The following is a 14,211-nucleotide window of genomic DNA, read 5'->3' on the forward strand; positions in this document are numbered from 1 at the left end:
GCCCAAGACACTCTCAACATTCCAAATGTGCCCACTGACCCAAAATGGTTGGGGACCCCTGCCTCACATTGTCAATGCAATCCTCCACTTGCAATGCTCATGGCAAGCAGGCCTTAAGCTAGACCAAAACCTGAGTCCCTGCCTAAGTGTTGCAAGGACATCCTTGATTGACTGTTGATGTTGTACTAATAGTAGTAGTAATCCTGGAAGGACAGTGCACAGACATTGCCACCCCTGCTGCTACTCCTGCTTGGGAAACAGTAATCTGTCAGAAAAAAAGCTTGTACATGTGCTTAATGCATCAGAGTTATGGAGAATTATTAAAAGGAATTAGCTACATTAACCTCCTTCCTGGACCCCTACCTTCACCTCCTGACACTAGCGTACTTTCCATGGGGGCAATTCATGAGTAACTACTTTCATAAAAGGGGATTCTGCATCACAGATGATCCCTCCACCCACAGCAATGCTGGCCCTCCTGGGTATCATGCACCTGCATTGCCAACAGTTCAGGATAGGACACTGCTTTAGCATACAAACAAGACTCCTAAGCTCATGATCTTATTGTGCATCATACCCTTTCCCATTTTTTTCCTTTAAAAATATGCTCTGTTCAACAAAACTAATATTTAAGGAATACAAACAAAATAAAATAAATAAACCAAATGAAGTCACAGGCATAGCTATAATGATTTAATTAAAACTGGCATAAAAAGGCTTCAGAAAGAAAGGTTTTGATTAGAGACTTTTCCCAAGTCAAAAATAATATAAATCATGGAAAAGAATTCTGGATCCAACTTTCCTGTAACAGCCAAACTGAGCTCCCCCTATATAATAATGCAAAGCCAATTGTTAAGGATTAAAGACACACAAATCTAGAATTCCTATATTCTTCAAATGTAGTAACAAGTGGTAGAAACCAAATCTCTAAGCTGCTGATAATTACATTTTTACACATGATGAAGTATTATTTTGGGAATTGCTTTGAAATTATCATTAAACACAGCCCTTGGCAGACAATACTGGATATTTGGAGCACACAACATGAGAATAAATAAGTTCATTTTGGCTAAGTGGAAATGAAAACAGATGATTTAAAAATGACAACTATTTCAGATTATTCACCTTTGTGGGGAGACAGCCAATATGATGACCTAGATTTGATGGAAGTCACTTGGAGCAACATGGCTCTATTATGAGTCTTATAGATTTTGCAACTCAGGTCTGAGACAGCTACCAATGCATTGCTGTTGCCTGACGGATAGCTAGAGGGAGGTATCGGCATGTTCGGGGAGACCCTGGGTTTTGCAGAAGTACAAAAAAAAAAAAAGTTTAACACACACACCCACTCATCAACCAAGAGGGTGCTAACCACCCCACAGAAAAAAGCCCAGTGACAACATTGCATTCTCAGTGATCATCAGGTGCATGGAATGTTGAGTGTCAGCTTGAAAAGAAAAATGAGTGAATTAGTCTGTTTCAGCCCCTAACAGCTTATAGTAGAAACTGCCAAAATGGTGCCCTCCACATGTTTTGGACTAGAAAACCCATCATCCAAAGACAGCATGGCCAAATGGTCAAGGACTATTGGACTTGTAGTCTAAAATATCTGGAGAATACCATGTTATCTACTCCTGGCTTATGGTATCCTGGCTTAAGAAAGGCATGGCTGGCTGGTTGGCACCCTAAACAGAAGAACTCCTGTTAAGGGGTGACGATACACTGCAACATTTTGATGCAGGTCCCACTTGTTCCACACTATTATAACATACATTAGTAAACAAAACATAATTTAGTTAATTATTATTTTTAGTATCATCACAAAAAATTATGCTTGATAAAGTAACCGAAAGAGACAGGTCTCTGCCAAGGAGCTTACAGTCTGAATTTTGACAATGAAGAAGGCAATGCAAAGGAAGTGTGGAAACAGAGGGGCACGGGTAACAAACGAGGAGTGTAAGCAAACACATACTTAAGTTTTAATTCAGTTGGAGATGGGGAACAGACTTACAGTAATGGTGGGTTTTGAGGAAGAATTTCAAGGGAATTTCTCTCAGGTGAAAGAGAGAGAGGTGGCATCACATAGCTGTTTGAGGAGGGAGTTCCAGACATAAACAGACAGTAAAGGAAATTGGGCAAGATGGTTCAAGGGAGCAGGAGACATCTGGGAAATACGGGCAGAAAGAGTGGGACAAGGATACAGAGAGCTTTGAAGGGAAATACAAGTAGTTTGTACTAGATGCAAAGGAAGACTACAGTTCTGAGATGGTAAATCACATGACTGAGATAACAAGAGAGGTAAATTATAAGGGGCACAGAGTGCTGGGCAGAAGTGAGAAGACCAAAACATGAGAAAAGAAGGACAGAGAGAATGTTAGCTACTCAAGGTAAGAGACTACCAGAGTTTTAGTCAAGGGGATGGAGAGAAAGGAATAGATTTTTGCAGTGCTATGGTATATGAAGATATTTGTCCAAAGAGAATTCTGGCTGTCTGAACTTGCTTTGAATTTCTCAAAGCCATTAAGTGTTTTACTGTAAATAAAAATAATAAATGCCAATATATGAGAAAACTAAGAAGAATATCTGAAAGCAACCCTGGTTGTTCAAAGAAGATCAGGGGTTTTTTTACCCTCAAAGTAGGACACCTTGGGTCTGGTTTAGAAGTTACACAGAAGTGGAGAAAGGAGTATGAGTAACTTGTACTAATTCTTTCTCCATTTCTTTAATATATATTTTTTATATTTCTTAGTAGCTTTCCGGTTGAAACAATATCAGGAACAATATCCACAGCAGCTCTATGTTCCGTTACTTTGGAATGTATGAACTGGCCCTTATTCATAAGACAGTATTTCTCTCTGTGGCTTGATAAATGTTTGGCAGGAAGCAAAGTTTCACAAGTTGTCCAGTAACAATAGTTTTGTGTGATCAGTGCTAGAAACTTCACAATAGGGCTATGCAAATGACATAAACTACTACATGAGCAAATACCCACTTTTCCCTTCAGCCTCCCTTCCACCTTCTTCCTGCTCTCCTCCCCATTATGTGGAGTTCTAAAGACTCTCGGTTGATCCCTGTCGATGTCATACTGCAACATTAAGACACTGTGCAAGGTATTAGTGTTGGAGGCACACAGAGAATTCACCCTCTTTCATTAATTTCATCAAGGGGTAGACATGTAAATATAATTACTTTAAGCTTTGTTAAGTCTCTGACAGTTACTTCACTGCTCAAAGACAGGTTTTCAAGAAGTCATACCCTTCTCAGAGAAGACAGCTCCAACCTTACTTCTTGAGGAAGCCTCTCAGAGAGAACCAACTTCCACTGGCTGATTTCTTGGCTTGTCTCCTTTCCCAGGGCCTCCACCTCTTGCTTCTCTTGGGAATAATTGGGTGTCCAAATAGTGCTAGCTCTGGGTCTCCATGTCCTCTACTTGGTTGCAGATAAGTCTACCTCAGAATTACAATCCCTTATTCAGGGCAAGTAACTGGTGTGGGTGGTAGGCCTAAGGGCTGGAGAGGCACTTCAGTGAGAAAAGCCAAGTCTGGATCTTCATAATATCTGGGCAGTGGCTGGATGAGGGGAATCTGTGACAGATTTTGCGGTCAACCCTGGATTCAGGTGAGGTCTCTGGATCTTTCCCACCCTACTTGCAGGCTCTCCTCTTTGGGACCTGACCCACCCTGACTTCCCCACTCTTCTCTAGCACTAGTCTGGCTTACCTGGTCTTGCGAGCTACCTTTCCCACTCCATAGCCCTGTCAGCCTTTCCTCCTTCACTCCATTTTCAGTGTTTGGCCTCCTTTTGTCTGCCACCGCTCCCTCCTCAACCATCCACAGCTGGTGTGTCTTTCCCAGCTCAGGCTGGCTGGTGAGTAGTTGATGGCCCATGATGGTAGCACTCATTGCTGACTCAACTGGGTACTTTCCCTATGAGGAAGGGGATGATCCATGCCAATGAGTGCCGGAGATCCATCACAGACAGTTTATTTTATGCTGCTTTGGGGCTAAATGCCCACAAAGCGGCATAAAAAGATTAAAGTACTTAGTACAAAATATAACAAAATACTATTACAACAAATCAAGTTAGATGAGGCCCACCCCCATCAAGGACACTGCTGCCCAAGGCTCCTTGATGGGGGCTGGACCTCACCCCCCCCAGCTGATTTTCAGCAGGGGAAGTTCACTCCCTATACAAGCCGATGGAGCGATCTCCATTGGTTTGGATAGGGAGTGAACCACAACACCCACCCTGCTGAAAATAGCTTGGCAATTGCTTCTGCCTCGCCTTGTGGGTGCCGTGTTGAGGACCCCTGGACTACAGTCCACTTCAGATGCATGGTGTTATCCTCATTTGGCAGGTACACACATTTTTCTCTCCTCACAGAGTTAACTCATTTCCATTCACTTCTTGTAAACAGCAAAAGTATTAGGCACACACACTCCACAGGGAGTTATTTGTGTTAGAAACAGTAAGAAGACATGCCAGTTAATGTTTAATACTAAGCAGCCTAGCTCTTCCACCAGAAATGTGAGGGGAAGAAATGGAAGCAGTGACAGATTTTACTTTCTTGGGCTCCAAGATCACCGCAGACGGTGACTGTAGCCATGAAAGTAAAAGACGCTTGCTCCTTGGGAGGAAAGCTATGGCACACCTAGACAGCATAGTAAGAAGCAGAGACATCACCTTGCCGACAAAGGTCCGTCTAATCAAAGCTATGGTTTTCCCAGTAGTAATGTATGGCTGTGAGAGCTGGACTATAAGGAAGGCTGAGCGCCCAAGAATTGATGCTTTCGAACTGTGGTGCTGGAGAAGACTCTAACGAGTCCCCTGGACTGCAAGGAGGTCAAATCAGTCCATCCTAAAGGAAATCAACCCTGACTGCTCATTGGAAGGACAGATAATGAAGCTGAAGCTCCAATATTTTGGCCACCTAATGCGAAGAGAAAACTCCCTGGAAAAGACCCTGATGCTGGGAAAGACTGAAGGCAAAAGGAGAAGGGGACGGCAGAGGATGAGATGGCTAGATAGCATCACGGATGCAATGAATATGAACTTGAGCACGCTCCGGGAGAGAGCGCAGGACAGGAAGGCCTGGCGTGCTATGGTCCATGGGGTCACAAAGAGTCGGACACGACTGAACGACTGAACAACAACAACAACCATGTCTCTTGCCAACAGCTCCTAAAGGGACCATCAACAGCCTGAGAGGGCAGCCACTTGCCCTTCCCTGGGGCTACTTAAGGCCTGCGTGCCCTGAGGGAAAGCAGAAGAGGAGAAGCCCAGGGCTGCGTGTGCCATGTGCTCCTGAAGAGACTTTCAATCATCCTGAGAATATTTGTTTGGAGGGGGGAATATTTGCTTGTTTCAGTATTTAAAAACTGTAAACCACCTTGGGAGAAAGGTGGCATAGAAATGTGCTAAATAAATAAATAAATAATACATGTAACTAATGATACACAGTGTATTTCACTATGCAATGTTTTAAATACATCTTGGTTGTACATAATGCTAGAATGTATTACTCTACCCATGAGCTATGATAAATTGCGGTTCTGACAATCCAAAACACATATTCCTGCAAAGACCTCCGCATCTTATTCTGACATTCCAAGCCTACTCTGAACTGCTTTCTTTTAATTAGCCTTCTAAACTAATGTCTCCTCTCTTATCCCAAAAAGAAGGCATTTTCCCATAAAACGGAACTGGCTCAATGCCCAGGAAGGATAATAATCAGTTCTGGACCAGTGACAGCTTTGAGGTCTACAGGCTCCCTGGGAGCATAGTAGAATTAGGCTCTTGCTTTCAGGCATATTCCACTAGAATAATATGAGGAAACTTCCTTTGATTATTGTTCTGCTGTTTTTCTGCCAAATGATGACAGTGTGTGAAAGTCAAGCACCCTAGAAGTGCGTATTAACCTTTTGTTCACTTTTATACTGCCTTAGCGGTATTATTAAGAACCAATTGACCTTTATAGTTTTCACCAAATAGTTTGTCTTATATTACAAAAAGAGCACCATCATAATCTTATAAAAACATTACATGGAGAGCAAAAATACCTTGCATTGTGCAGAGAGGGAAGGTTGGATGTGGGCATGAGAGGTGTGCACAGAGCTCCAGCGTTCTGGTGTACTGCCATACTGAAGAGGTGTACATGCATTGAGGGGCAGAAAGAGTCTGGGTTGAGCTCACTCGCTCAGTATTATGCATGTGAACGATTATATCTTCAATACTTATTTGTTAAGAATATGTATATCTCACCTTTCCATTACAACGTTCAAGGCATCTCAAAGAAAACAAAACCAGCACAATAAAAACATAATTACTGTATTTATATTCCACTTTTATATGTTATATGTATTTGTATATGTAACATTTTTAATTGTCAAACCAAAATCAATTTCCTTGAAAGAATGGAATTAACACCTTGAAATGAAGAGATGTATATAAACAACAGATATGACAAATGTCCTTGTGATGAATGAGACATATTAGCTATTATTCCATTTAAACAAAAAAGTAAAAAAAAAGACCCATGCCCCATTCTAGGGGTCAGCCAGCAATAGAGCTAACTGTTACTAAATAACTGGATAACTTTAACATCCTGCACCTCCCCCATGAACCTTTGTCCTGCTCCTGCTCACCCCACCCATCTGCAGTGGGTATTTAATATTTTTTTTTAAATAAACATGTTAACTGCTTGCATGCAATTAATGTAACATGCAGTTTGACCATGTGACATAGCAGAAGTTACCCAGCTCTGGTGTATGCAGTAACCCCTCGCCAGGCTGATTCAGGGCTTGCAATTAGACCAGCAGCCTTCATTAGCATAGGGGCTGGAGACGCCTTATTAACATAACCTTCCCCTATTTCCAAATTCAACTCTGGCTTCTTGTAAAGATTTAGTTCCTAGGCCTTAGGGGGAGAGGGCATTCTTTTCCCAATCATGAAGCTTTTCCTGTTAAAGGGCAAAACTTTAGAACCCAGATTTCAAACTAACTCAGTTGGAATATTCAGATTGAAAGCACGCAGCCATGGGGTAATATTCCTGTTTCTAGTTTGTTCATTCTTGGATCACAGGTGCTCAGACTAATCTGTGCCTCCTTTGTCTTGGAATCAGCTTAAAAATGGACTTTTAACTCTTAGAATCCTGTAAGAATGCACGTATGTGCCTAGTCACTTCCTATTATCCTGGGATGAAAAAAGTTAATGTTTTGATCAGATTTCTGAAATAGCTTATTTTCTTTTATGTTTCAGTGCCACATGGTTCTGATTTTCTAATTAATAAACTTGCTTATTGCACTAATCTGCTCTAGATTTAACTCTTTTTTCCCCACCTACACATAAATGTTCTGTTGTGCTCACATTGGGGCTGATATAAGGAACCGAGTAGAAACATCACAAAGCTTCATAATTCCTTGGCACGGAATACAAACCTCAGCAACTACAAGACAAGCATTTTATTTTTATTTATTTATTTATTTATTGCATTTATACCCCGCCTTTCTCCCTCTCGCAAGGAACTCAAGGCGGCTTACATTATCCTCCTCCTCACCGTTGTATCCTCACAACAACAACCCTGTGAGGTAGGTTGGGCTGAGAGTCTGTGACTGGCCCAAAGTCACCCAGTGAGCTTCCATGGCCAAGTGGGGACTAGAACCCGGATCTCCCGGCTCCCAGTCCGTCACTCTCACCACTACACTACACTGGCTCATTACATCTCCCACATTCTTCTCTGGCTCAGATTTTAATCTCCTCCCTCCCACCCAATGGAATACCTCCACCCTCTTGTGGACCTTGCTGTATCAGCAATAGAATGGAGACCTCCGCTCCCCACCCCTCTCCTGGCATTGATGTAGCAATGACTCAGGCACCCAGATGCCTGGAAAATGTAAAGGACCAAGAAAACTAAATTTCTCAATGCTCCTGGCTCACTGCCATAGCAGTGTCAGGTACTGGAGAATGGAGGAAGACAGCTGCCTCCCACCAGAGCCATAGCAGCATGGTATAAAGGCATATAGGTAAGTGGCAGAAGAGGGGGTTGCAGGCTGGTGAGTGGGAAGGAACTGGTTTAGAGCCTATAGGAGTTGGGAAAGGAATCAGATCTGAACAAAACTCTCAGTTGGGAGTGCAATAGGTCCAATTTACTTGGACTGCCCCAGAAAAAATAAGCAGATGGAATGAGGGGCAGGGGGAAGAATTCAAGGAAAGCAAGGAGATGGGGTTATTCTGTTAATGGAATCTGGACACCTCTGAATGCCTAGAGGGGAGAAAGAAATCTAAGTAAAAAGTAGTAACTATTAAGTCCACCCTGAGTCTTTTAAGAGTACAAGGTGAAGATCCCAGATTTTGCACTACTTAACCACATTTCTTTATAGGGGCTCTCTCTCTCCTCACAGGGAATTATCTTCCTTGTAAAACAGGAGTAATCACCTAATTGAATCTATTACAGGGCAACCCTAGTGCTTATTCGGAGCACTCTGAGGGTGGAGCGCTCTCACATGTCCTAAGCCCTGCCGGTTTCCTGCTGGCAGGGCAGAAGGGAAGAGCAGGGGAAAATGGGTTAAATCCCAATCCTGTAAAAAAATACTTTATCTGCTTTTAGGAGATATACTATGAGTACTCTAAAACATACCCCAAGTTGTACTGTACCTGATAAATCTGTTTGGGTACTTTTGAACAGGAGCTCTGAACTGCAGACAAATCTCCATCAGAGATTACTACTTCGAGTTTAGCACTGATTTCTGTGAGGTGGTGATATTCCATTGGTTCAGGAGTATATCCTTCACCTGGTGCTAACCATTCAGTTGTTTCTTCCTATAAAAAGAAATAATGAATTAATGTATATTCCCAAATGATAGAAAGCCCAAAACACTATGTTTATATGAGAGATAAAGATTATCCTTCAGGCAAATAAATACAGAATCTTATCCTAGACTATGCACATATTAAAACCTTCCACTCAGCAAAACAAGATTGATTAAAACTCACCGAAAAGGGGGAACTTCAGAAAATTATTTTCTGGTGTGAGTGACTGAAATCCCAACTTCACTACACGGACTTCTGAACAAAACTATGTTATAATATTAAGGTAACATCTTACGTTAATAAATACGTTCAGTATTTACATATTCTTTTTTAATTTTTGATGTATCCCCACCAATTTTAATCTTTTTCAGGAAATGAAATTAGTCACATATTTTTGCTGCTAATGTATATCCAACTGATTAAATCAGAACATGGTTTTCCAGCAGCACTGTAAATACTAGACTCGTGGAGAACTTTAGACAAATTATAGTTTTGGAAAATTGGAAGGTCAGCATGTTCCTGTAAAAAGCTTTTAAAATTGTTTAAATGTTAACAAAAAGTCTCAATTACCATATTTTCAAATTACATGGAAAATAATGGTTTTGGTACATAAATCACAGTTACATCAATGTGAAAATACTGTGGGGTGCCTTCAGGAAGGCAACACCTGCCTTGATATTTATGTGAAATGAAAAAAGCCTGAGAATCTGGTGACAATGCAGTTATTGATCATTTTAAAGTAGACATCTAGAGCACCAGTAGTGGTATGGCAATCAAATGCCACCATGATGGGGAACCAGGCAGCTTAACGTTACAAAGCAGAATGTGTACTGCTTGATCTTGGCCCTCAGGTAGTCCCCTGTACATTTCAAGACAGAAGATTCACACACAGAGTGAATGGGAAAGACCTTATTAATAATGATTAATACACACACTGCTGGACTAGTATCATCATAATAAATTTATAAGATGGACTTTGGTTTCATAAGAATTTTTAATTGTAATTCTGCAGCATTTTTATTTATAAAGTTGTCTAAGGGTGCGATCCTATGTACGTTTAGACAAAAAAGAAAAGTCCTACAATTCCCTGCTTTCCCCAGCCAGCCCTGTAGGGCTGGCTGGGGAATGCTGGGAATCATAGGACTTTTTTCTGTCTAAACATGCATAGCACTGTGCCCTAAAGCTGCAATTAAAGAGGCCCTACTATGTACAAGGTCTTTAAAATATCACCCCCCAAAATCCAAAAGAATCAAGAAGGGGGGTAGGACAGAGAAATCAAGCCACTTTTAGGGACAGTTCACAGTGATTTTAAATTCCTTAATGAGGCAAACATGTGCTAAGCCTTTTGAATACCTAAATATATAACAAACAACGTATGGGTTTCTTGTGCGTATTTAAGTTTGCTCTTTTAGCCACTCCTCAAACACTAATCTTATCCATAATTACCTAGGTGCAAAGCCCAATAAACTCAGTAGGACTCATTCTGGAGTAAAAATGCACAGGATTGCTCTGTAAGATGCTAATTACTTGGCAATAGCTAGAATTCTTTGTAGGTCATTTTTTTCCAACCTGTACTGTAGACTCACAGAAGTGTGACTTCAGAGGTCCATGACAGACTTGTGTTGTAGTATTTACAGGTAGTACTGAGATGTCAGTAATCTATTTGTTTAAAACCAAAGGTCTGTACAAAACTGTAAAATATTCAATTGCCAATACAAAATCGCAGCAAGGTAACAAACCCCAAGATGTTACCTGTGTACAATTGATGAAGAAAAATAGCTACAAAGAGTAGTTAATTGTTTTAGCCAAAATATACTTTTTAATTCTGACATGAACCACCCAATACTAAAAAAAAAAAAAAAATGGCAGTGTGCACACAGGCAAGAATTACACACAAGCACCCACACAGATCCAGATTTCCACTTCATGTATCAGTATAAATTGTTATCCCACCACTGGAGGCTAGAGGAAGATAGCACTGCACTGAATCTCCTCTGGGTTGGAAAGCACACACACAGATTTAAACTCTGAGAAATAACATTTTGAATCAAACTAGATTAACATCCTCATACTTCAATGACTTGAAGCTCACTGCTCTCATCTTCAGTATCATTCAGCAATTCTGACAGCCTTGTCTTCTCTTCCTCCAGCATAACCACTTGGTTTGTTGAATCCTTGGCCAGCTGAATAAAGAAAGCAATTTGGAAGCTGGAATAATGGAATGATGAGCTTTTTGCTTCCATTATACTATATTATTCCCCCATATGTTTACAAGGTTTTTGTTACTCTTAAGAAAATCAATAAAAATAACTAAAAAAGAATTAAAGTCAGGCAGATTGCAAACAAAAAAAAGCTGTTATACCCAATGACAAATTTGGTGGTTTACAGGAAATAATTTAGGAATCTCCAAGTTTTTAATGCATAGGTTTTTTTGAATTAACACATCTACCACAAAGGACAAACTGGCTGCAGAGAATTAGCAGTCATGGAATAAGAGGACAGGTCCTCTTATGGATCAGTACCTAGTTAAAGAACAGAAAGCAGAGAGTAGGAATAAATGGTAAATTATCCCAATGGAGGGAAGTAAATAGTGGGGTCCCACAGAGATTCAGAAGCGACTGACCGAATAAACAACAACAAACAGAGATCTGTATTAAGACCAATGCTTTCCAGCCTGTTCATAAATGATCTGGAATTAGGAGTGAGCAGTGAAGTGGCCAAGTTTGAGGATGACACCAGATTATTTAGGGTGGTTAAAACAAATAGGGATTGTGAAGAGCTCCAAAAGGATCTCTCCAAACTGGGAGAATGGGCATCTAAATGGCAAATGTGGTTCAGTGTAAGCAAGTGTAAAGTGATGCCCGATGTGGCAAAAAATCCCAACTTCAAGTATAGCCTGATGGGATCTGAGCTGGTGGTGATCGACCAGGAAAGAGATCTTGGGGTTGTGGTGGACAGCTCAATGAAGACCCAGTGTGCAACTGCTGTAAAAAAGGCAAACTCCATGTTAGGCATAATTAGAAAAGGAATTGAGGATAAAACTGCCAATATCATACTGTCCCTATACAAATCTATGGTGCGGCCATACTTGGAATACCGTGTACAGTTCTGTTCACCACACTTAAAAAAATATTGTAGAGCTAGAAAATGTGCAGAACAGGGCAACTAAAATGATCAAGGGACTGGAGCATCTCCCCTATGAGAGAAGGTTACAACAGCTGGGATTGTTTAGGTTGGAAACAAGAAGGGTAAGGGGAGACATGACAGAGGTCTACAAAATTATGCATGGTGTGGAGAATGCAGATAGGGAGACATTTTTCTCCCTCTCTCAAAATACTAGAACCCGGGGTCATCCTATGATGCTGACTGGTCAGAGATTCAGGACACATAAAAGGAAGTACTTCTTCACACAGTGCATAGTTAAACCATGGAACTTGCTACCACAGGATGTAGTGATAGCCAGCAATTTGGATGGCTTTAAAAGTGGGTTGGGCAAATTCATGGAGGCGAAGACTATCGATGGCTACTAGTCCTGATGGCTATGTGCTACCTCCAGTACCAGAGGCAGTGAGCCTACGTCCACCAATTGCTGGGGGACATGGGTGGGAGGGTGCTGTTGCACTCAGGCCCTGCTTGTGGGTTCCTGGTCGACAGCTGGTTGGTCACTGTGTGAACAGAATGCTGGACTAGATGGACCCTTGGTCTGAACCAGCATGGCTCTTCTTTCATTCTTAATTTTATCCAGCGGCAAAGAACTACATGTGCTTGAAAAATAAAGTACCTTGTACAGGTAATGGTTAGGGCCAATTCTCAAGCAACCTGTGCCATCCACAGCATGAATCAATAGGCGAAGGCCAAAGCATATATGATAGTGACAGAATGCAAACTTTAGATGGGAGCAGGGGATGTAAGATCACAGGGCATGTGGGTGGAAGAACTGAAACTTCAGTGTGCAATTTTGGTCTGGATTCATTTCTGATATTACTGCTTTTGGTCTGGGATCATTTCTGATATTGGAGTGCAACTGAAGAAAAACTACCTCAGATAGCAGATTTTGAGGGGAAGAGATGTGGGCAGGAAGGAGGTTCAGGTATAGGTCTGCTACTGTTTTGTGGAATTAAACTCTTAGCAGCACCACAGATCCATGATGACATAGCATATGGTGTGGAGAAAGTGGACAGAGAAGTTATTCTCCCTCTCATAATACTAGAACCTGAGTTCGTCCAAGAAAACTGAATGGTGGGAGACTGAGGACAGACAAAATAACTTCTTCACACAGTACATAGCTAAACTCATTCGCTGCCACAAGAAGTGATGATGGCCACCAACTCAGATGGCTTTAAAAGCAGATTAGACAAATTCATGGAGGATAAGGCTATCAAAGGCTACTAGTCACGATAGCCATATAAAAGCTTCAGGGTCAGAGACCATATGCCTCTGAATACCAATTGCTGGGAAACAACAGTGGGAGAGGGCTTTTGCCCTCACAGCCTACTTATGGGCTTCCTGGAGGCATCTGATTAGCCACTATGGAAAGAGAATCAGTGTACACCACCCAGAGAACTTTGGTTACTGAGTGATTGAAAAATGTAATAAATAATAATAGGACTATGGTCTGATCCAGCAGAGATCTTCTTTAGTTCTTATGATGCTAATTAAATCATGGGATCTATAGTCCCGTACAATCCTGATGTGCCAGAATTTGCACTAATTCCATATGAATTTTGTGGCAGGGTTATCTTCCACAGCATCCATGGCTTTTAGGTACAAAGAATTTCATGAGCGTTCTTTTTGCTTCCTCTCAGAAGTCACAGGCATAGCATCAGAGCAGCCTGATATTACAAAATAATAAAAACATGGGATTAAGAGACAATATTCTATTATGTAGATGTGATTCTAAATGCCAGTTCAGTAAATTCGAATTTTTTTTTTAAACAAAACAGGATAATCTGAAAGTGATCAGAAACCTGAAATTACTCTATTCCTACTCTTGACAAGCTATACAGGATAAGCTTTATAGCAAAGTTAATTACCCATTACTAATTTATAAAAGATTAACATGATGAGACTTGACAATGAGTTCCAATCCTGTGTTTTGCAATACAATCCATTAGCACATACCTCTATGTTCTTTTTAACAAAATCAGGAGGTTTTTTACAGCTAGTTTCGCTTTTTTTATGCATGTTTTCTGTTTTCGTTATTGAGCTTCTTGTTCTATCTTCACTTAAACAACCTGCAAATAAGAAAAGCACCAAAAAGTAGAATTGTGTAAATGAAGAGCAGTTTTAATTTATCCACAGAATAAAAGTATTACCTCCAATTTACCATTTCACTATTTATAATACAGAGAAATTCAATATTATTAATGTTGTATTATTTCAACAACCTTTTAAATAATAAGC

General features: G+C 40.8%; 1 protein-coding gene across 5 annotated transcripts in view; it reads right to left on the reverse strand.

The window, feature by feature from the left end:
* Positions 1-14,211, reverse strand: part of FSIP1 (fibrous sheath interacting protein 1) — a 123,489-nt gene that overhangs the window by 74,298 nt on the left and 34,980 nt on the right. For all 5 annotated transcript variants that reach the window (XM_084845010.1, XM_084845003.1, XM_084844994.1 and 2 more), the window contains 3 exons: positions 13,930-14,042; positions 10,881-10,991; positions 8,653-8,817 (listed from right to left, as the gene is read on the reverse strand). In XM_084845010.1, the coding sequence (XP_084701136.1) occupies positions 8,653-8,817; positions 10,881-10,991; positions 13,930-14,042 (389 nt within the window). The remainder of the gene's footprint in view (positions 1-8,652; positions 8,818-10,880; positions 10,992-13,929; positions 14,043-14,211) is intronic.

This window comes from Heloderma suspectum, chromosome 1 (assembly GCF_057233095.1).
Source record: "Heloderma suspectum isolate Gila_16-S chromosome 1, 16-S_ref, whole genome shotgun sequence".
NCBI classification, from domain to species: domain Eukaryota; kingdom Metazoa; phylum Chordata; class Lepidosauria; order Squamata; family Helodermatidae; genus Heloderma; species Heloderma suspectum.